Source organism: Acipenser ruthenus, chromosome 18 (assembly GCF_902713425.1).
Source record: "Acipenser ruthenus chromosome 18, fAciRut3.2 maternal haplotype, whole genome shotgun sequence".
NCBI classification, from domain to species: Eukaryota; Metazoa; Chordata; class Actinopteri; order Acipenseriformes; family Acipenseridae; genus Acipenser; species Acipenser ruthenus.
Window position 1 is genome coordinate 5,337,855 of NC_081206.1, and position 24,606 is coordinate 5,362,460.

The following is a 24,606-nucleotide window of genomic DNA, read 5'->3' on the forward strand; positions in this document are numbered from 1 at the left end:
GGCCATTATTTCCATCCCTGCTGATTTCAGATCGCAGGTGTTTTTAAGATTCAAGAGGCAGTGCTATTGAATGTAAAAAGAAAACACACTAACATTACATTTTGTCTCTTAATTACACTATTATAACACACATGGGTGTGTAGTTGCTCTGTACGTTTGTTTAATTACAAAATGAAAATTGTCCATCAGATCTTTTGTTAATTACACTGTACTTACACATGTGGTTGCATACATACACTATGTACTATGGAACCAAATGTGTAATTACAATTTAATAACAGCGTTAAGACACTTTATTTAGTGTTACCACTGTTCAACTTGTTTGAAGAAACTGGTGGAAAAGCAGTGTGTGTTCTCTCTCTCTCAGATAAATAAAAAAGCAGTTCTTTAAACTCCCGTTCAGAGGAATAATGTTTGCTCACTCCATGGCTGGAACACTGCGGTCTGCTCGCTGAAAAATATTTACCAAAAATCCTGTCATCTTATCGTAGTTCAAACACAAAAAAACTGGCGTTAGTGTGTGTGGCCTGGGGGAAGAACTTTAACACACAGCAGACAAATCACTTTTAAATGTGTTGGATAGGAGGATGAGAAAGTGAGAGAAAGATTATCTATCTGGAAAGAACAGAATTTGCTAACACTTTACATTGAGTGTGTCTAATCACTGTGTATTTACATAGTAGTTACATAGTAAATACATGAGTACTTACACATAATTACAAGGTTATTATGCATAGTTACAGTCTACTTAATGTGTTAAATATTTTGCACGATATATATGTAAGTACACAGTTGTATCAGAAAAGGGTTAGGGTTTGGGTTATATCTTCCACAAACAATGAAATACCATTTAATCACCCTATATTATTATTATTATTATTATTATTTATTTCTTAGCAGACGCCCTTATCCAGGGCGACTTACAATTGTTACAAGATATCACATTATACATTATTTCACATTATACAGATATCACATTATTTTTACATACAATTACCCATTTATACAGTTGGGTTTTTACTGGAGCAATCTAGGTAAAGTACCTTGCTCAAGGGTACAACAGCAGTGTCCCCCACTGGGGATTGAACCCACAACCCTCTGGTCAAGAGTCCAGAGCCCTAACCACTACTCCACACTGCTGCCCATAGTTGGTCTTGTCTCGTAAATTTTAACCTACATTTAGGCTGACTAAATGACTGTTGGGTATAGATCCTAAAACGTCCAGGCTAACCACTTACCTTTGGTTTTGTGGTAAGGGTTGAGATGGCATCTTTTACCCACATCGAGACATCTCCCCTGGCACACCATACTGATTGCCAATTAACAATTCGTCTGGAAGCGTAATTGATAGATAACGTCTGTTATATCATTTTCAATTTTTCAATTTTCTGTTTGTTACACAGTGGTGGACGAGGCAGCATATTGACAAACCTGCATGATTTCATCCAAGTGTGGGATCTAATTACACAGAGAGTCAGTGCTTCACAGTTTCAAAGAGGAACGTGTGATTACAGAACAGACTGCTTAATTACTGCTTAACCAGCTAAGCTGGAGGACCCACCACAATTAGAAGGGTGAAAGTTCATTGTGTCTGTCAAGCTGCATAGTTTTCTCTCACATCACCCTCACCCTACCCCCATCCTACCTGCAGCTCAGGTGCTTCTCTGTTACCACATTCCAACAAAGCATCTCAAACAGGTGAATACACCAGGTCTAAACCTTTTCGATTATTCCATGTGAAATCCTTTCGAAGATATGGTTCACTGTTAAAAATATTTTAGAAACGCTATAAGGCAAGACATGCAATATAAACAAAATCTTGCATGGCTTCCAAATAAGAGTACTAAAAATACAATTGTTGCACAAAGACAGGCCTCAAAGCAGTAGATTTGTATCAAATGAGTCATGTCAGTGATATTTGGGATAATTGAAGCCTTTTTACATTCTAGGTCTTTCATCTTACTTTACTCTCTCTCTCTGACTTCTATTTATCTGTATCATAGACTGGGCCAACGCTCTGAAGTTCCATTGTGAGATACAGCCCAACAAATCCTTCCTATTACAGTCCTTCAAACCCCCACTTACGTAAAACTTTCATCAAACATTTTGAGTAACATATTGCAATCTTTCAGGTTTCTAAACCCTTTGCTTGTGTTTTATTGCATACTATATGTTTGTTATTTTCTTCTTAATCCATCCATAACTTAAATCATAGACACTAAGTTCAAATTAACATTTCTATTACACTGAAATTGATGAAGGCTCTAATCAAAAACATTTGTTTGCTTGGTAAGTTTCACCTTGTTCTTTTTTAAAACGGCACACGGTATACAGTGTCTCCCCTCCCCCTGTGTTTTTATCTCTGCTCCGCAGACACAGTGTGAATGTCCTGGAGTTCCACTCTCCAAGAATCTTGCAGGAAGGATCCCATTCCCAGGGTTACAGGTGACAGGGGGAAACAGGAAGGCCCTCCCCCTCTCAGAAAATGATGCCAATCCAAACACTGTTAACAAGTGGTCTGCAGTGATTGTGCACTTCCCACACTTTCATTGCAATATTACACTTTTGAGATTTGTACTGCCTTTCATCCACTCTCTTCCTGACTAACTGCAGCATAAATATGCTCTTATTGTGCTATTGTGTATTTTAAGAAAGCCACAGACTCCAGGTAGAATGGGTTTAAATCTGCAAACCTCAGGGCAGAATTGAGTTGTGTCAAGCTTGTTTAATTACGGTGCATTGATTTTCTCCTTGATGCACTGTGACACACTGTGCAAAATAAAAGCACAGCAAGTCATTCTACTTTGTTCATTTCCCACTATTATAAATTCCTGTGAGATGTTTACTTTGCTCACGCCTTTCTTCTGAGTGAGAGTTGGTGATTTTCCTCCTCATTGAGTTCAGGCAGGAATATGGAGACAAGCTTGTAGGAAGTGGGTTTTGGGGAAACATCTGGGCGTCTTGATCATGTGGAGGGGAGGGGGCCTCCTTGGCTCTCTGAGGGACCGGCTTAGCACTGGATGTTGAGAGATCCAGGAATTAAATAAAACAGCGTTAAGGCCCATTCCTCTTCCTGTTGACATTATACAGAGAGCCCTCCCGGAAGTGGAAGATGTTCAAAACTGTCTTCACCAACAATTAGTGAGACAGTCTTCTACCATCCCCGCCAATTTAGTATTGAAAACTTCACTCAAGTGGAAGACTGGTCATCTTCCTACAAGCCAAAACAGCCCATGTTAGAGTACCTGTAAGACAAGCATGTTTTTATGGGTTCATGTCTATACACTGAAGCAACAACACTTTGAATTGCTGGGAATGATTGTAAATAAAATGGTAATGAGGCAGTAAAATAAAATGCTAAAATGTAATTTTGAAGTCATTTACTCATTATTTTATGGCGATTAGACATTGGTGATAAAACATACTGTTCAATTGAGAAAATATGCTGTTACTCATTTCGAGGTTAGAGGTCAAAGTCAAACTGAAATTTCAAATTGAAATGAAGTGCCACTGGCTCGATTCCCATTGAACGCTACTTTGGAAAGTCTGCGCATTGAAACTAAAGTAACCCTGTCTGTTACGCTGCGTTTTTGTAAACTTGCCAGAGGTTGGTACACAGCCTCTGCTTAATAACTACATGCTTTTGTATCTCTCAAGGGAATAAGAAGGTATCTCAAGAGTACATTAAGAATTAATACCCTCCTGAGAGGGCATTACCAGACAGATAGCTGAATACGCTGATAGTAAAACTATAAGAAACGCTGATGAAGACATTAGCCTACTAAACATTTAAAAAAAAATAAAAAAAACATTTATAATAAAACTAAAAGAAGCCTTTGTCTGGATAACACTTTAAATCAATTTACTATACTAAATATACACAGTCATTTTATACATATAGCTCTGTATATTCCCCAATATATTGGAATCTACCTTAAGATGTTCATCCAACTTAATGATAAACTGTGCCCTGCAGCTTGATCTCAATAGGGACAATCGACAAATTGTTTCAAGATACAGCTTATTATGTGGATACATATTTACTGTATATGCAGTTCTCTGTATATTGAGGAATATATACTCAGAATTTCAGTTTGATTTACATGTGAAGGTCAAATTCATGTTTCTGAACTATATATCTTGTTTGAAGTATGTGTTTCATTTGTTTCACCTTTTGCTTCTCCAATAGATGTTTTAAAAGAAACATTTGAGACAACTATCAGAAGAAGAGAAGTGAAAGAGACAGTAGATGATCTTTGGTTTTTTTACCCACTGGGTCAAGCCTGTGGTGCTGCCTCTGCAGTGACAGCTGAGTGTGAGACAGCCACCACACGGAAGGAAAGGCTGGATATCCCCTGATAGCTTCTGCTGCCAGTGCAAGATGACACTTCAACACCAAGAATAACAAGATAAGGACAGAGGCTCCACACTGCACAATGGAATCACTCAATGGAAATTCACCACTACTGATGTGGATCAGGCAACCCTGATTGAGTCTTTCCTGGTGAATAGACCCATATGCCTGCTGTATATGGACATTTCAGATAATTAATTTATCAAAAAATACGTCTACTTTTTTTAATTGATTGATTGGGTGGTTTGACAGACACTGTAGTCTATGATTAATGCCAGTCTGGCATCTGTAAAACCAATCTATTGTGTTTTCAAGTTCTGCATATACTACCCTCCAACAAGTATTGTTTATTTGGATGTTTTATTGTTTTGATGACTCTGTGGATTCATTTTAAACATGTATACACTTTCATTAAGGTGCAGGAATAAAACATGCACGATTGCAAAAAAAACAAAGCGCTCCCTCAAACACACAAAGCACCCATCTACTAACTCATCTATGAGAATAACCATTTGCAAACACACATTGCGGTGATTTGCCTTGTTAGGTAGTTTTGTGTAGGTATTAGGAACCATCACATGCTCTGTTTGTCAGAACTGGGCACCACAGTTAGCATATAATCCTAATCTTGGGGAGAATTTTCCAAATCCACAAGGTCAGAGCAAACAAAGGACTTTGTATAAACAAACACAATCCCTTTTATCGGATTAAAAGTGAACTTTGCTATGTGGGCTGTGCTACATTAATGAGTAGATTGTGCACATCTGGTCTCTGTCCTGTAATGCTCATGTAGTATCCATGTATCACAGCGGCTGGCTAACAACAACAAGAAAGAAGGTAAGATGCTTTGCAATGATCACCATAAGAGAAGATTCCCTTCAGTGAATCCTGCTCTGAGATGTGCACTGCCCAGTAACACTTTACATACTGAATATGCTTTAAACGTTATAAAGTATTTGAATGTAAATGGCAGTTCTGTAGCTGAAATCATGAGTCAAACTTTCTAACAGTGCGAGAAACTAGTGGTTATCTAAGTGTATAGGAGAGGAGAGGCACACAAGAGAACGCCCTGCCAAGCTGACATCACTGTTCTGTCAGGGGATACAGTGATAATCCTCCAAGTGGTGTGTAATGAATATCAAATTTAAGACTGAAATCCCTAAGTATATCTATCTTAAAAATAGCTCTGAATAGCAAGAGATAAATGTCTTTGAGTCAAGATGACACCTGGCTGGCTGGATGGATGGGTAGGATACACTTCATAATACAGGTGCATTAACAGGTGAAGTTACATTTCCTAAACACACAACTGAGCTAGAGAATGACCAAAGTTCTGCTCGTCCATACAGTAAAGGTGTAGTTTAAATCCATTTCCTGAAACGTATTCAACTTCAGTACCCTTTTACACTTGCTCAGTTTAACTTTGCATTGAAAAGCAAAGCTCAGCAATAGATATATGTTATTGGATCTCTTTGGATCTTTTCTGTGGCAAAAACAAAACCAAAAAAAAAAACATTGTTCCTGAAATGAAGTGCACACTAACCACGTAGCGTGGTGATTTGCACAGCAAGCTTGAGACCACGGCTTGTGATTTGATGAGCTTTTGTTGCTCTGACGAAGGTCTTACGATCAAAACATTAGCTTCTAATTTCTTTTAAAGAATAAAAAAAGTGAGATATGGCAAAATCCAGTGTGCTGGAGTGTTGTATTTTTCATTCTGACATGCGATCTCCTACTCACCTGTGATGAGACTAATCAAGAGTGCAGATGTTTAATTTATTTTGATTGGCTAAATCATGTCTGAAATACGTGTCTGTCAGTTTAGGGAAATTACCTCTGCAGTAGTAAAGCACTTGTTACTTAATATGGAACTGAGAGCTACGGGAGTGAAGGCTATACTAACTCCCTGAGTTTCTCCAAAGTTTATACTGCTCATGGTCCATGGTTCATGGACATTGCATAATGATAAAAACCAACGATTGACTAGCAGTGGTTTGTAAGAAGACAGTAAGGTCAGCAAAGTAAGGTACATAACTGTTGAACTAAACACGTCACTAAGACTATCATGGGTGATGAAAGAAGTTTTTTTTTTTATTACCCTCCAGCTGTCTGCTAATCTTTGACAGCTCCCTCCCTCTCTCTCTCTCTCTCTCTCTCTCTCTCTCTCTCTCTCTCTCTCTCTCTCTCTCTCTCTCTCTCTCTCTGTCTCTCTCTCTCACCAACATCGGAAGAACCAGTCAGGCAGGTTATATCTCATGAATTCATGGAATAAGGGAGGAATCAGAGAGGCAGGGAGGGGGAGGGATAGAGAGAGAGAGAGAGAGAGAGAGAGAGAGAGAGAGAGAGAGAGAGAGAGAGAGAGAGAGAGAAACTAAAGAGCAGTGTTAGATGGAGCTGGTCCAGGTTATTCCGAGGCAGGCTTCAAACCTAAGACTGTGAGTAAAGGTACAGCAGCTCAAAGATGAAGGAGTTCCAGGGCCCCGAGGGTACAGCACAGCTTCACTGCTGCTCTGGAGCAGCTTCAAATAGCAGCGCGGTTCCCTCGGGCAGGCTGGGTGCTCTCACACCTTTCCGGGGAAAATCACAGGGTGCGAGCAGAAAGCCACAGAGGCTCCACTGTACAGTAAATACACTGTAAAAAAAGGCTACCTTAGTTTTCGAAACAGCCTTAAAAGAAATTCTCACCTAGATAGTTACATTTCTTCAGAAAATAAAGATAAATAAAAGGACTGGTGCGCAGCTATGGAAGTGGATGGCTCAGTGAATTGGCAAAGTGATATTAAACCCTTCCAGCTCTACTGTATCTCTCATCGGCATAGTGTGAAATGATTCAGCAAGTACTGTAGTCGAGTTTACATACAGTACATTGGCTTCAATAGTGATTATTATTCATTTGTGAGAATAGACCATGTTTTTTGTATATGTCCCTTATGGTTTGAGTTCCCAGTTCCCCTTTTCCCATAGTTGCAACACCATAGCTTTCATTCTGGTACTCAGGGTGGGTAAGGAGAGTTGGATGGGTTAAATACCCACAAACCTGTTTTAGGACCTATCACTGTCCCTTCACCCATCAGCTTAGTGCAGCCTCTCCCACTCACTAGGCCAGCAGTTTATTTAGCCTCAATTAAAGCCACTGTTTTCCTCAAAGCATGCATGAAGGGAAAATTAATGTGCAGTGGCAGGTTCCCACAAGCGTGCTTTTACACAGAGGGCGTCGTCATCTGCTGACATGAGACACTACATGGCTGTCATTGTATCTATTTCTTTGTCAGTCTGTCTATCAAGCTAAATCTCTATCTGTCTACATCTGCACTGTAAAGTGCAATCAGATCCACAAGATACATTAAATTTGCAACACCTGCCTACACTGCCAGTTTAACGTGGCAAATGTGCATGTCAGATTTCAGAAATATATCAGAACATTGCTATTGGATTAATGGTTCCTAACCATGTAAACACATGAACGTGTTGAATATACTGGGATAGTTTTCTGAAAAAGACACTTTCTTGAAAACTTGAACTTGTCTTGAACTTAACGCTTTCATTATGCCTTAATATAATACAATTAACAACACAGTGTTATGTTTAGAATGGTATACTACAGTTGGGTTTTATTAGGGGAATGCCAGTAGGTGCTCAGTGGTTGATAACAGAGGGACTTTACTGCAGCCGTATAAATAGGGTGGTATTTTTATCCCCTGTTTTTATGCTGAGCCAGACTCTTCAATTAGAACCCCGCTGGGTCGGGCTGGCAGCATTAGTGGAGCCCCTTCATTTAAACTTGAGGATGGGAGTAAAACTCTCTCCATCCTTCTGCAGCTGTGCCCATGGACATGCCAGGGAAACAACAAGGCAGGTTTCACATAAAACATTATTTCAAACAAGAGCTGTATAGTGTTGATGTCAATAAAATGCTATGTGCTGACTAGGCAAATTGCAGGCACATGTTACTCCCTTTTCAAAATAATTTCTTCATCAACAAGTTCACAAAGCTGCATGGTGTTTGATGGCTTCCCCTTTATCTACGATGGGTATCAAACTTGTAACGTCAGTAACACATTTCTCAAACAGCTTATCCAGATTGCAGGCATAGGAAAGATGCAAAACGACTGCACAGGTTGACCGTCTGGGTTTTCAAAATGTGAATGCTCGCTTTCCTTCAAACGACTGGTGCCACGTTCAATCCAGATACACGGCAGTTCATTATTAGAACTAATTCTGGATCCATCCCCCACCGGAGTTAAATAAAAAAAAGAATCCTGTGCATAAAAGAATTCCGTTGTGATTTTTACGTGGACTGGAACCACATAGACAATCTCTTATCAGCCCCACTATGGAGCTCAGAATTCAGACACTCACATAATCCCATTATATCTTCCCCAGTTAATCTGTATTTCTTAAAGGGTTAGCCACCATTTAAATCAATCCCACTACCAGTCCCCCTGTTTCTCTCTTACACACTTTGTATTTTCACACTAAATGGTGCAGGTTGTGCATAGTAGTAACAACCTTAATAAATCAGGTACCTTGTTACCAATACATGCTGTTGTGTATAGTGATTATCAATGTGGCTTTGCTTTAAAACTGCAACTGGCATACATTTAAAACATACTTTGGTTCTGTATTGCACATTTGAAAATACAGTATCAGCTGGAGATACTTCCTGTCAAATGTACATATATAGCAACGACAGTACTTGAAAGTGTTTTGTTATAAACTCCAACCAAGTGAGAGTGGGATCATCTCTATTTGGTTCACATAAAAAAAAAGCTTGACCTGTCATATGATACATTTAGCACTGGTTGCTAAGAAAGAATGTAGTAAACACACACAAAAGGATAATATTTTAGTATAAGACTGAACATGATTGCGGGACACTTCAGCAATGCTATCAGATAAGGAAGCTGCAGTTACAGAACTTGAGATTGTTTGTCCTAATAACACAGAGTTGATTTTGGAAAAGGGTGCAGTTATGTAGGCTGGGGCTTTGAACAAGGGTCTTGCTGGAGTTCTGAGAAATACAGGATCTGGGAGTTTAAACCTGGGGTGTGAGTGAGACAGCCACACAGAAATATATTGCATGTGAAAAAAGAAGAGGGGGAGATGTGTTAAACAAGCAAGTGTTTGTGTTTTGATGCCTGATACCGAATCCTCCTCACTGCCTTGCTGAAAAACAGTTGCAGATGTTGCAAGAGAACAGCACTGTGGCAACTCCAAACTAGGAAGTCTAAAAATGGATCATCCCACAAAATTAAACACAGATCTTGCTAGAGCTGCTAGAGTGGAGGGGAGTGGCTCACCAGCCTGGGTCTGTCTGGAACTGGGTTTAAAGAGCCTGAAGCAGAGTGCTGGACAGGGGAGTACTGTGGCATAATATACATAAACCTTGCTGTGATTCCATACACTTCCCCAACACTGGCCTAATGATTATTGAGGGCTATATATTTCTACATGTGGGCTGTTATGTGATTAAAGTATATGCATGTCAAATCTGGTGTAGAGGTATGGGATAGTAAATGTTTTGAAGCGTGCCTATTTTAAGACCTGTTTGATTTTACAAATGTTTAAGGATGATGAGCACTGAGCATCTGCACAATTACATGGCAGGTTTATTTTGGTACGGTAAGGGTGTCAGGGCAGCACAACCCGTCGCCGTGCTCTGCTGGCAGCTGCTGGAGGTGGGGAGTGTTGAAGGGAAGGCGTGCCACAGAGTAAGCCAGAAACCGTGAGCCCCGGGGCAGGCTAAGATGGTTTGGTCCTCCCTGCTAGAAGCCACGCATCCACACAGCCTGCTGTCACAGAGAGGAGCTGTCTGACTGGATGAGATCAAGGTGTTAATAACATCTCACCCTGAGGCAATCCGACACACGAAACCCCAAACCCGATGAACCAGCTTTCGCAGGGAACATGTTGGAGCAGTAAAAGCTGATTACCTGCTTGATATATTGAGAAAATGAATCTCTCACAACTTCCAATAGTCACAGACCATTAGGCAATAATAGCATTAGTTCTTCACTGTGTCTTCTTCTGCTGCGTAAGAAACACCTCGCAGTAATCCAGACTCTACTTCTATCTAGAAAACCAAACCCTAGTAAAAGCAGCGGTTCCATATAAAAAAAACTATACACTGTGCTGGGTGTTTCATTGTACTCTCCTGATTATCTCCAAACAAGCCACAAATTAGGAAACAAATGGTACAGTACATATAGCCACAGAGCCACATGGAAAATCCATGGGGTTATTTGACATTGCTCATCTTCACTGAGTGATATGTAGGGAGGCAGCTTCATTGCCCCCGCAAGACCAGAAAGTGAGGTGGCTAGGTTGTTACTGGTTGATACTAGCTGGGAGATGGTTTGTGTACCTGCTGGGCCCAGTCTTTGCTTCCACTTTCACTGGTAGTTTCAAGATAGTTACATCACCTGAACAATGCACTGCTTTACATTCTCCACTAACTGAAGACCCATGGCTTCACAGCAATGAGCCCCAATCCATAATCTTGATGATGTGTGCCTTTTACCAAGGAAAGAGCTGCAGCCATTCTACAGAGAAATCTGAGCACCGCCAAGCCTACCTGGCCAGGGCTCATAGTGCTAATGTAAGCACTCTAGCAGGAGCCAAACAGCACAGACATGAGGCTGGCTGCCACAGAGGCTCAGGTTCTGAATGCGGGACGGCTATTTTCTGATGCTTGGCCAGTAATCCAGCTGCTGAGATTAATCTATACCAAACATTAGGGTTTTGAAAGCTGTATTATTTTTCTTTGTAAATCAGGTTGTCACAGTGGAAGTGCACATGACTCAAACCTATACAAAAGTGTAACACAGCTTGTAAAATTCACAACCCTTTGTAAATATTAGAGAACCATTGTAAAAGCAGGGTAACATGTTATATTAGTAAGATGTGGTAAAACCTAAATAACACTAGTTAGACAATGGCTCAAAACTTTTTTTTGCTTGGCTAAAAAATATGATTGGTCTTCAATCTTCAAACGGTGAATGGCATGGTAAAATATAACCAGGCATGACGACACATGATAAGACATGCATATGGTACATGCATGATTAAACATATTAAATACACGGTAAAGCAGCAACATTTCAAGAATTGGTCATACTGGAGCAGTAATGCATTTATTTTATAAGCAGCTGGGCAATAAAAACATTACTTTTCACTGCCACATTTTCTACAGGAGTTGTTGAAGGATTTCTGGAGACTGTGATAAAAACATGGTTTGTATACAAATATAGTGAATTGTGTGGAATATCTGACCCATGCAAACGTGCTACAAGAAACTTAAGCTGCCGGTTTCCCTCCGGTTTAAATTAAGTGGCTTGTCATGGAGCTGTAATCCAGCTGCCAAGAAGAATTCTCCCTTCACGTTGCGTTGTCCTGGGAAATCGGTGCTTTAATTTGCAAGGAAATTGCTGTGATGTGGAGTAGCAGGAAAGTCAGTACCAATAAAAGTCAACCAAGGCGATGTTCTCTGCAGCTTCTAGGGATGTGGCGTGTGTGCAAGTCCCCTGGCAAGCAAATGGGAAAAACCTGTGAGAATGCATTACACACTAGCTGATTGTTATGGATATATATATATATATATATATATATATATATATATATATATATATATATATATATATATATATATATATATATATAACCTTTTATCCCCACAGGATCTCAGATTGTTTTTATGAACTGAATCAATGAGAACGCACTTTATTACACAAGACTCGTGGTATGATTTTTTTCTGGGAAGTGGATTGGGTGAAAATCTATCCTCTCAGGGTCAGACTGACACCCAGTTTGGAGCTGAGATCCCAGTGTTGAGACCACCAGACTCTCTGCAGGTATTTGTCGTGTCATTGTGCTTTAGGGACCATTCTCAGCAGTTGAATTGAGCTGTTCTTCTTTAGATTCATAAAGCATTCAGTCAAGATTACTTTATTTTTTTTAAAATATATATTCAAACAGGATTCCAAATCAATGCCAATATTCAAATTGCATGCCAAGGAATGAAAAGTAAAAAATGCAAGTTAACTTTTTTTAAACAAACTCTATTTTGCAGTGTTTTACTGCTGCAAAAGATCATAATCAATTTTGGCTTACTGAAACTTTTATGAAAATGCTTATATCATACATAAAACAACAAAATAACAAATAACTCACAAAATCTGCAAAAACACTGCATTATGAATGGATTCATATTAGGTGTGGAAGGAAAACTAAGATGCAACGTATCCCTGTCTAGACTATCTCTGATATATACGATAGAATAATTGACATTCTTGATAAAGTAAAAGAATATATATTTTTAATAAAATCACTGTTTGCCTGAGAGATTAATTCTGTACCTTAACTTGTTTTCCCACTGAAAGATGTCTTTCACTTCTGCATTTTTTAGGGATGTTCAATCACAAATTAAACACTTGCCACAGTCTTTTCCTTCTATCACACTTCACAGAAACAAGCAGTTCCAGATTCTCTGAAGTGAACTGACTACCGTCACCAAGTAACAAACATTTGGGTTTCACAACTGCGGGATCACTGTGAAACAAAAACTATTTTTTAAATGTTTACCCATCCCTCTCTTTTCTGTTACATTGTGATGGTGTTCTGAGGGTTCCAGGTTTGGTGGTTGGATGCTTACAGTCACTCCCCATTGTCTTTGTGTTGAGTGTGCTATTGGAGGTACCTCAGGTTTTCTTGAAACACCAGCTGATGCATGTATGTTCTTCTGTGACAGCCATGCTGTGCCTGCTGGCTCTTACAAACATGGCACAGAAAAGGATCCAGGCTCACATTGCCTCATACGAATCTATGAAGGAGTCATCGGAAATTATTTTTACTATGATATTTTTGAACGGAACTGCCCTAAAAAACTACTGAAGGTACTGCAAAGTACTTATAATATTTCTACACCAAAGTACTTTCGAAAATACCACACAAACCTCACTTGGATATTTCTGTAAGGGAGTGGAGATTTAAAATGTGGGTCACCTCTTGTAAAGTGGGGCACTCGAGAAGTTTAATGTACGCCAGTAATGGCGATTTCTTTTTCCATAGAAAAGTGCAGTTTTGCTCCAAGAAACATTCAGGCCCTCATTGAAAACAGACCCTGGTCTCTGTCCTGTGTGTCAGAAGAGCTTGCTTGTATTGACTTCTCTTTGACTCGCCAGTCTCTGCCAATCGCAAACTATCTTCTTAATCCTATTTGTTGTTTGTTTTGGATGTCGTCTGAAGTAGGCAGGTAAAAACCGACGAGTAAACTGGCAGAGAGAAAGATGGAGAGACGGAATGATGTCAGTTAATGGTTATAAAAGTGGGCGTAGTTTATTAGCATAAGGTAAAGCCCTGATTATGTGCAAGCCTATTCACAGTTCTTCGTGAATGTAGAGAAGATGAGGGTGACCAACACTGGGTGAGCATTGCTTAGGCTGGGGGGTTCATTTGATCAAGCTATACCTGCTTGGATAAACTGCAGCTGTTTTTTTTTTTTTTTTTACTGCACTGGGGTTCCCTGGAATCCCTCTATAGTTATCATGGGATTACCCCTAAATATAGGTGGTTGATGCAATTCAGGCAGATTCCCTGAATATAGCTGTGGCTTATCCCAGTGGGAGATCAACCCCAAAGCAGGTTAATGCAGATCGGAGTGGAAACCATGATAAAGACCTCATGTTATGTAAAGGTACTGCAGGAACTGCTGTAGGGAGAGTTAGGGTATGAGGGGCTCTAGACTACATCAAAGGGATCACTGAGGAGTGACTATGCAGCAATTATGGAATTAATAAGGTGTCCACAAAATACATTGGCACAAGACTCTGATCCCACCAAAATTCAAATTCTGGTAAGGTTGCTCTCTGTTTTATAGCAGCCTGAAACTGGAATAATCATCCGCCGAGTATAAGAGCTTTGAATGCAACTTGGTCATTTAAATAGGAAGTTAAAAGAAATGTTCTTTGTTGCTTTGTTCATTTATTTATATGTGTCCGTATTACCTCAGCTGATGTTTCCGACCCGTAAATAATTCCTGCCGGTAATAGTCTGTTTTTATTATTATTCTTTTTTTGATTTCTCTGTATAAATAAATACATAATACAAATCAGTTGATACTGACAGGTTACACGGTGACACCAGCCTTCACTTCTTGAACATCATCCACGGAGCTGCCCATGAACCTCTCCTATAATAGAAAGAGAACGTGTAAGACTGGGAACAAAAGAATAATAAGGAAGGGGAAAGAAAAAAGAACTGCAAAAAAAAAAGAATATCGTGCAAATACTGGTGCTGTAAAGCTGCATCTATGGAGAGTCCGACTGATAAGTTTGGTTGGAAATGCTTAATTCTGTAATTTCATATTTAAAACATATTTGCATCAAATATGAACAATATTTTTAAATCTGTGTGCAAACACTTATACATACATACATACATACATACATACATACATACATACATACATACATACATACATACAAACATACATACATACATACATACATACATACATACATACATGCATAAATGCATACATGCATACATACACATCTGCACACACACAAATGATTCAAACACTTAAATTGGTTTCAATTGAAATAATACAGCTATCTGGGTGGTTAACCAAGAAGGTAAAAAGCAGTATCACTAAATGTAGCTTAGTTTGATTACACTAATCGCCTTTACTACATGTAACACAAACATTATGTTTTCCTTAAAAAGACATTTAACAAGCGTTGTGTGTTTTTTTGTAAGTACCTTTACATTTGTTGTATATGGTGAATGTGGTTCCTGTCTTTGAATACAATATTTTTAAGTCAGTCACTTGCATAAAAATACAGTTGTCAGAAAATGTAATTGAATGAAAGCTGCATAGCGCTGCAATAAAATATGTAATTAAATGGTTAATGTTCCTCGCACGCTCTCTGTCTCGCAGCGTTGCAAGGTCAAAGATCTTATTTTCCAGTGCACGTGTATGCTGGATTTCTGCAGTCTGTGTTCCAAGGAAACAGGGAGGAGAGTGAAGAGTTCTGAGAGCGAACGAAGTTTATTGCTTCTGATATACAGATATAGTCGCATGCTTAAAATTGAAACCGAAATGTATTTATAAATAAATAACAAACAGATACATTATTTAAGTTGAAATTCCATCACAGTTAAACCAAAGCGACAGAAATTTGTCATCGGTAGTTTCACAAAGTCTTCATAATAAAATGTTCAAGGCTTATTACATGCAGTAAAGTAAGGTGCCCGATTTTTCAACAACAATAGTGGGATATAGCGCAGCTTTCCATATGCAATGAAACCAAACACCACTTAAGTTCCTGGATATATTAAATGCACCACTGATATGCAGTATTGCCTTAAGCGGCGTGCATTTAGGGAAGGGTGTAGTTTTAAGAAAGCGAGTTACTAATACCCCAATAATCCATTGTGATATATGCTATTACTGCCCATCTTCTGTTTGTTTGTTTGCTTTCGTGTTTGTTCTCTTCAAAATACCTTTGTGTTTTTGTTTTTCTAATGAGAATATCGTTTTTTTAATGTCTCAATATTTGGTTCACAGTAACATCGTAATTAATTAACTTAGACCTACGACATGTTATTTTACAAACTCTTATTTTATTATTTTAAAAAATGTGAATGCTTTTTTTATTCAAATGTGACTAAAAAAAAAGACACCAGTAAGCAAGTCCTCAAAATAAATGCCATTTCAATGACTTTAATAAGCAAAATAGGAAACCATTTCTTCCAAAAACAACAAAAAATAAGACAAAACAGAAACCAGCCTGAATGGAACTACTACAGTCCTTTTTTCATTTATATAAACAGGATTGAAAATTGATCCCCATTGCAAAATACATGAAATAATAATACAAAATAAAATAAAAAATCCGCTGCTGCAGTTTTAAGTTTGATTTCAACACAGTTGAATCAGTAACAAATCAAAGGTTGTATTTTTTAATGCATGATTCTTTTTAACAATCTTTTTTTAAAATGCAAGCACCATGCTTTTACATATGATCCTGACTCTATATCTGTTAATTTAAAACATAATAATAATAAAAATTAAAAAATTAAAAAAAAAACGTATGCATCTGGCCAGCAGAACCAGAAACACTGAAAACAAAAAAGGACAAACTTCAAATTAAAACAGAAACACACACACGCACGCACGCACGCACACACACACACACACACACAGTTTTCATTTTGGGATTTTTTTGTAAGTGCAAAACCTGAATCCTTTTTTTTACTGACCGGCAGAAAAAAAATAAAGGAAAACGTAAAATATACCTGATTAAAAATCTAACTGTTTAACTCGTCTGAAGAATGCTACAAATATTCACAAATATCTATTGAAATTCAGCTCTCTCACGTTGTTCTTGTTGTATTTTAGACACTTTCATTTACAGGTGCAAAACATCACTCCAGGTATTATAAATAAATCAGTGTTCGCATTTCTTACAGTATATATTTTATAAAGGATGGCTCAATTGACACTACATTGGTGGAATTTGAAAATACCAATACATTTCCTGGAACAGTTACTGAAAATAAACGATTTACTAAAAATGTACAAAAAATATCTGATTGTATAAAGTTGCGACTATCTCTATAAAATAGAATTATTGTCTTCATCAGTATCCCTCAAACTATAATCTCAATTTCGGGTAACTGGAATACTTCTAGCTGTTTATGTGTGTATGTTAACACATTAACTTAAGCCCCCAGCAATGACATTATTGAACAGCAGTGCCACAATACTACATTTGTAGTATAGCTTGGTAATTCTGATTGCTGTCATGCGAGAGTTACTTTTGTCGCGTTACCGTATCGCTGTAGTCCTTGTTTGTCTTCCTTTAAGGAGGCCAGCACAACAAAACCAAAATGAAAACTGCAGACATAGAAACTATAATAAACCAAAACATTAAAAGTGCACTTCATTTACAAAGTTGGATGTCTTTTAATGCAACTGCAACAAAAAAATGCCCATAACTTTGAAAAAACCCCAAACTAAATCAAATAAGTTTAAAACCAGCCTCTAACCAAGTTCCTGTGCAGTTTAATATTGCATATATTTACAAGCTAAAAATCACCCCTCCCCCCAACCCTCTCCAATGAAAACTGCTCAAGCAGTAACGTTTATATTTTGTGATCATTTCATTTTTTTTAATATAACCCAAAAACAAAACAACAAATAAAAAGCTTAGATCGACAACATGCGTTTAAGATAAACAAGAACAAAAGGTACAAAATAGAAATTATTGCCATACATGTCCAGCATGCAGGATTAATATTTAATGCAGATTTTTGTTTTTATATATATATATATATAACCAAGCAGGCAGGAAACCAAGAAAATGTTGCATAAAATGTAACCCTCATCCAGTAGTCCTAAATTCTCAAGCGGGGCACATACAGGGAAAGAAAGTTGGCATTATTACGTAGAGCGACTTTCCTTTGTTTTCCTTTTTTCTTTTTTCCAGGCAAGTACTGTCTGCAGATGTTGCATCCAGCGTTTTCTCTTTTAGTCCAGACAGGTGTTCAGTCGCTTGTATATGTCTGTTCTAGCATCCCCTGTAGCAGAAGACGCTTGCAAGAAAATAAGTCCCACTTCACGTTATGTCTGGGAGTTGTAAGCAAATTAGTATAGAAAGAAAGTTCAGAGCAGGCATTTTAAAATCGTCTCTGGAAAAAAAAGTGTATCTGACTCTACATTTAAGTAAAAGCAACTAATCTACAAGTCGAGATGTTGCACAAGTTTTAAGAAATTGCCTCCTCTGTCTACCACTCCTAGCTCGCTTGTAATTGGGTTTTCAGATGAAGATGATTAGATATGAGATTATTGTTTCTTGATAGTCTCTTCTTGTAGTAATAGTATTTATGTGTTAATTGTTTATGTACTTATTATTATGATGATGTATTATTGTTATTATTATTATTTTATCTGGACTCACTCGCTGATTCACATGAAGAACTCTGGAGATGACGGGTTATCGCTGGTGGACCCAGCCTCTCGGAACCCGTTACTGCCTGTCAGTTTCTCGCACTTGAGTTTATACGCGTCTCTTTCGCGGGCCAGCCGGTTGATTTCTTGCTTGAGCTGCTCCACCTGATTAACCAGCTGGGTCTTCTCGCTCTCCAAGACGTGCTTCTGCTGCACCCGCTTGTAGCGGCATGACTGCGCGTAGCCCCGGTTCTTGAGGGTCCGGCGCTTCTGCTTCAGGCGGATCACCTCGTCCTTGGTGAAGCCACGCAGGTGCCGGTTGAGCTCCCGCACTGACATGGACACCAGCTGGTCGTCCGAGAAGCGGTCCTCCACGTTGAGCCCCCCTCCGTGGTGACCCTGCTGCTGGTGGTGGTGGTGGCGGTGGTGAAGCTCCTGATGAGACTCCGGCGAGGTAGGGGATGGGCAGTCGAGATCTTGGCTGTGGTGGTGATGGTGCTGGCCGTGCGGATGATGGTGTCCTGCGAGCTCATCGTGATGGTGGGGGACACCAGGGTACTGGTGATGGTGCTGCTGGCCGTGAACGTGGCTGTGGTGGTGGTGGGCTGCTCTGTAGCCGTCGAAGCCGCCTTGCTGGAGCTGCTGCTGAACGTGTGGAGGCGGAGGGTGGCCGTGTGCTGTGGCACCTATCAGGGCTTCCACCGCGTCCTCCGGGGTCAGATTCAGCGCCTCTGGGTTCATTTGCTGGTGGTAGCCGCCGCTAGGCAGCCAGTAGAGCTCTTCCAAGTGGCTCTTCTGCTCTGTCGGGCTGAAACTGGGCGAGGAAGGCACCGAACTGCACGGCGTGCTGATCGGAGTAGAAGACACCGAACCAGGCGGCTGGAGCCGGTTGCAGTGCCGGATGGAGGCGCGATCCAACCCGGCCAGAGCCTCTTTCTTCACATCGAACTTCATCAGATCAAAGTCATTGACGTATTCCAGTTCCAGCGGGATGGCGGGGAGCTCTGTTCCCATGCTCAGCTCTCCAGCCATAGTTTCTTTATCTGAGTAACTAGGCTGCTATTCTTGCCAACGCTGCAAAACTCACTTTTTTTCCGTATCTCTTGTTTTCATGCAAGGGGCAGTATACTAACTACTCCGTCCACTGCTGCAAAACTCGACTTCTATAACATGCGACTCTCTTCTTTGGAGTAAACGAAACGAGAAAAGTCAAATTTGTTTCACTAATGCACAGCAGTCATCAAGATTATGTTTTTGTCAGCTGCTACAATAATCGCTAGGCTATACTGTGCAAACTAGAGGCTGTACAAACTAGAGGCTGTAAGTAAGTAATCTTATTTGAGCACCTCTGCAAAAGTACGAAGTTCAGATCTCTTTTCCTCCTTGCAAAACAGCAAACGCTACAAAATATATTATGACAAACATTAGCTACAGCTGAGCGTCTCCCTGCTGCAGTCCAGTATTGTAAGTCCCTTTATCAAGAAAAAAAAAAGATGTGCGGGTGAAGTTTTTTTTTCGCGAAGAAAGCAGCTTTCCCTCTCTGCACCGCAGAGATTTCAGCTCCTTCCTCTATCACACGCTCTGCTCCTGAGTTTCTCTCTGAGCTTCAGAGAATGCTTAGCCTGCGCTTTATTATTATAGCCGGCCTGGTGTGACGCTAAAAGAGGCGGCTTAAAACCAGGCTTTCTCCAATGGAAGGAGGGCTGAGAGTCTGATTAGCATGTGCTACAGGGAGTAAGGAGGGGGGGGGGGGGGGGGGGGGTAGTTTGACAGATAGAGGCAGTCAGCTGACTCCCTGAAGGGAAGGGGGGGAGAGAGAAGAGAGAGTGTAGGGATCCAATGCCTTCACTGTTCATACTGCTTTGTCCTCAACGGGGATTGTGTTTTTCAGATTGTTTGATTTCCAAAGTTTGTTTTTGTCTCAGCAAAAATATGTTATTTAAACTCATCGCCGCTGTTAACTTGAAATAACGCAGAGTGAAAAATGAAAGGTTGAACCCCCCCCCCGTACTGATAAGTACCGACTGCGCGTCACATTTCGAAGGGAACCTCACGAAACACATCCAAGACCGTCCCTGGTCGTTCTACTATAGAATCACATGGTTAATTCGAGCTTTCATTTGATAACACTTTGCACTGTGCATCTACATTCTAAAATAACTACAACAAACTTTAAGGTGTTTCTTTTTAAATCTGTGGAAGGAAATGCATTCTTGTTAAAAGATATTCTAAAACTGTAGAATAAATGCGAAACCATTCTGAGCATCAAATATTATTATTGTTTGCTTTACAGATTTCGTTTTGGAATAAAAAAAGACCCGAAGCCACTCATAACCTTGTTCATCTATTTAGCACATTTATTTCATTATTGCTAATTTAATGAAAAGAAGGCGCCTGGAAAAGAGAAAAACATAAATATATAAACACATAATAAAATAACAGACGTGAAGGGGTTAACTCGTTACGTGCTAATGCTCTCGCAAAAAAAAAAAAAAACACAAAAAAAACCCTCTCAAATTGTGTTTTGAATTGCCACGGAGTATAGATTCTGTGCGTAATTACTCTTTGTTGAGATAACAGGACGCTTTGTTTTTTGTTTGAACATTTTGTAACCGTTCAGGAAACCCGAAAGGGGGGTGTGGGGTTCTCAGTGTCTTGTGCTGGTTTCGGAAAACATGCTAAAGAGTGACCCCATGTGGCTTCATTCGGAATTACCACGTTGCCTTTCCAAACTCAACACGAAGCTTCATTTTCTGTACCAAAAGGTAGTAATACAAATGTCATTTATTTCCATGTATATATATATATATATATATATATATATATATATATATATATATATATATATATATATATATATATATATATATATATATATATATATATACGTTTAGTGGTCCCTATATAAGTACAGTGTTGAAACAGAATGCATTTGCACGGCGTTTTTTGACGCTATACAAATCAAACACGCCCATCAACAGTAATGTATAATTAATTAATTTAATTAGTTCTAATCCATTACAACGTTGATCAAATCACATTTCTAATGTAATACAGTTAATGTAAAAACAAGTTATGTGTCCATTGTATACATTTTATAAAACTTTAATATATATATATATATTAAAGTTTTATAAAATGTATACAATGGACACATAACTTGTTTTTACATTAACTGTATTACATTAGAAATGTGATTTGATCAACGTTGTAATGGATTAGAACTAATTAAATTAATTAATTATACATTACTGTTGATGGGCGTGTTTGATTTGTATAGCGTCAAAAAACGCCGTGCAAATGCATTCTGTTTCAACACTGTACTTATATAGGGACCACTAAACGTATATATATATATATATATATATATATATATATATATATATATATATATATATATATATATATATATATATATATATATATATATATATTTATATATATATATATATAGTACTGTGCAAAAGTTTTAGGCAGGTGTGAAAAAATGCTGTAAAGTAAGAATGCTTTCAAAAATAGACATGTTAATAGTTTATATTTATCAATTAACAAAATGCAAAGTGAGTGAACAGAAGAAAAATCTACATCAAATCAATATTTGGTGTGACCACCCTTTGCCTTCAAAACAGCATCAATTCTTCTAGGTACACTTGCACACAGTTTTTGAAGGAACTCGGCAGGTAGGTTGGCCCAAACATCTTGGAGAACTAACCACAGTTCTTCTGTGGATTTAGGCAGCCTCAGTTGCTTCTCTCTCTTCATGTAATCCCAGACAGACTCGATGATGTTGAGATCAGGGCTCTGTGGGGGGCCATACCATCACTTCCAGGACTCCTTGTTCTTCTTTACGCTGAAGATAGTTCTTAATGACTTTCGCTGTATGTTTGGGGTCGTTGTCATGCTGCAGAATAAATCTGGGGCCAATCAGATGCCTCCCTGATGGTATTGCATGATGGATAAGTATCTGCCTGTACTTCTCAGCATTGAGGAGACCATTAATTCTGACCAAATCCCCAACTCCATTTGCAGAAATGCAGCCCCAAACTTGCAAGGAACCTCCACCATGCTTCACTGTTGCCTGCAGACACTCATTCGTGTACCGCTCTCCAGCCCTTCGGCGAACAAACTGCCTTCTGCTACAGCCAAATATTTCAAATTTTGAATCATCAGTCCAGAGCACATGCTGCCATTTTTCTGCACCCCAGTTCCTGTGTTTTCGTGCATAGTTGAGTCGCTTGGCCTTGTTTCCACGTCGGAGGTATGGCTTTTTGGCCGCAAGTCTTCCTTGAAGGCTACTTCTGACCAGACTTCTCCGGACAGCAGATGGGTGTACCAGGGTCCCACTGTTTTCTGCCAATTCTGAGCTGATGGCACTGCTGGACATCTTCTGATTGCAAAGGGAAGTAAGCATGATGTGTCTTTCATCTGCTGCAGTAAGTTTCCTTGGCCGACCACTGCGTCTACGGTCCTCAACTTTGCCCGTTTCTTTGTGCTTCTTCAAAAGAGCTTGGACAGCACATCTGGAAACCCCTGTCTGCCTTGAAATTTCTGCCTGGGAGAGACCTTGCTGATGCAGTATAAATACCTTGTGTCTTGTTGCTGTGCTCAGTCTTGCCATGGTGTATGACTCTTGACAGTAAACTGTCTTCAGCAACCTCACCTTGTTAGGTGAGTTTGGCTGTTCCTCACCCAGTTTTATTCCTCCTACACAGCTGTTTCTGTTTCAGTTAATGATTGTGTTTCAACCTACATATTGAATTGATGATCATTAGCACCTGTTTGTTATAATTGTTTAATCATGCACCTGACTATAAGCCTACAAAATCCCTGACTTTGTGGCAGTGGACCTAGAAGAATTGATGCTGTTTTGAAGGCAAAGGGTGGTCACACCAAATATGGATTTGATTTAGATTTTTCTTCTGTTCACTCACTTTGCATTTAGTTAATTGATAAATATAATCTATTAACATGTCTATTTTTGAAACCATTCTTACTTTACAGCATTTTTTCACACCTGCCTAAAACTTCTGCACAGTACTGTATATATATATATATATATATATATATATATATATATATATATATATATATATATATATATATATATATAACCGATAACAGCAAAGTAGCATCAGTGAGGAGAAATGCAATATATATTCAATTAGTAAAGACTGTTGTACAGGGACGTAGGCCTGCAGCTTTTTATAAATAGTGTTTTAATAAATCGTTCAGTTCAACACGAAGTCTTTTCAGAAATTTGCAGGAAATTGGTTGTAAATGAGTCAATGTGAAACTATCGATTTGATTCTAATCCTGTTTTCCTCCTCGCGTACACAGAGGCGGCGGCTACACACCTCCAGGTATTGATCACAATAGGAATTGAGGTTGCTGCGCGCAGAGAAAGCGACAGAGCTAGCCAGCGTTGTTTGTACACAAATGCTCGTGTGTGTTTAATTAATACCCACTTACATTCTGTAAAGTTCTATGCAGCTGTGCGGTCATTTATAAAGTTTCATGCTTCAGGTTTATTGATTGGTGATGATGATGATGAGTATCATTAACAATAATAATAATAATAATAATAATAATAATAATAATAATAATAATAATAACAAGGGGTTTAAAGAAAGACACCAGAAGAAGAGAAAGAGGGGGGGGGGGGGGGGGGGGCTGCATATTGTTTCACTACATGGGGCATATTTAACCTCCACATTTTTTAGATTTCAGATTTTTGCTAACTTTCACTGCGAAACTTGTGGCCACATGTCTGTCATTTATACTTATTTATAGTTTTAAAACCCGCACGTATATATTAGTTCCCGGTTATGTCGTTGAGACGCGTTTCTCAGTTAAAGCAGTCTATAAGAAAGAAAGAAAAAATAAACTTAAAATCAACACCATGATGTGGTTATTGAAACTTAAGACCTTTCAAATATTCTCTTCTAGTGCAAAATTAATATCCAACAATGACTAAGCTTGGCTGTCAGTAGTCTATAACTTTTTCGATTACATTTGAATAATGACACCATTATCCAGCCGCTTTCCAGAAGTACCAAATAATAAAAATATATGGTGTGTGGAATTATTATTAAATGCTATGCATAAATGACCAAAATACGTCATTGGTCTACAGTTGATAGAGTGTTTGTTATTCAGTACTTTTAAAATGCCATTATAAGGATAGCGGTGACACAACTAAACCGCAGCGGTGATATAGTAATATAGTAACACTTTAAAAGATGCACCTGTCAACATAGTGTGCTCACACCTTGCATGTTAAACCTGTGATTGTATAAACATC

General features: G+C 38.9%; 1 protein-coding gene across 1 annotated transcript; it reads right to left on the reverse strand.

Moving 5' to 3' along the window:
• Positions 1-16,050: 16,050 nt before the first annotated feature.
• LOC117433270 (transcription factor MafB-like) lies at positions 16,051-19,919 on the reverse strand. Its single transcript, XM_058990957.1, has one exon. It carries the CDS (start codon positions 19,335-19,337, stop codon positions 18,324-18,326), a length of 1,014 nt encoding a protein of 337 aa, XP_058846940.1. The 5' UTR covers positions 19,338-19,919; the 3' UTR covers positions 16,051-18,323.
• Between the last annotated feature and the right edge of the window lie 4,687 nt (positions 19,920-24,606).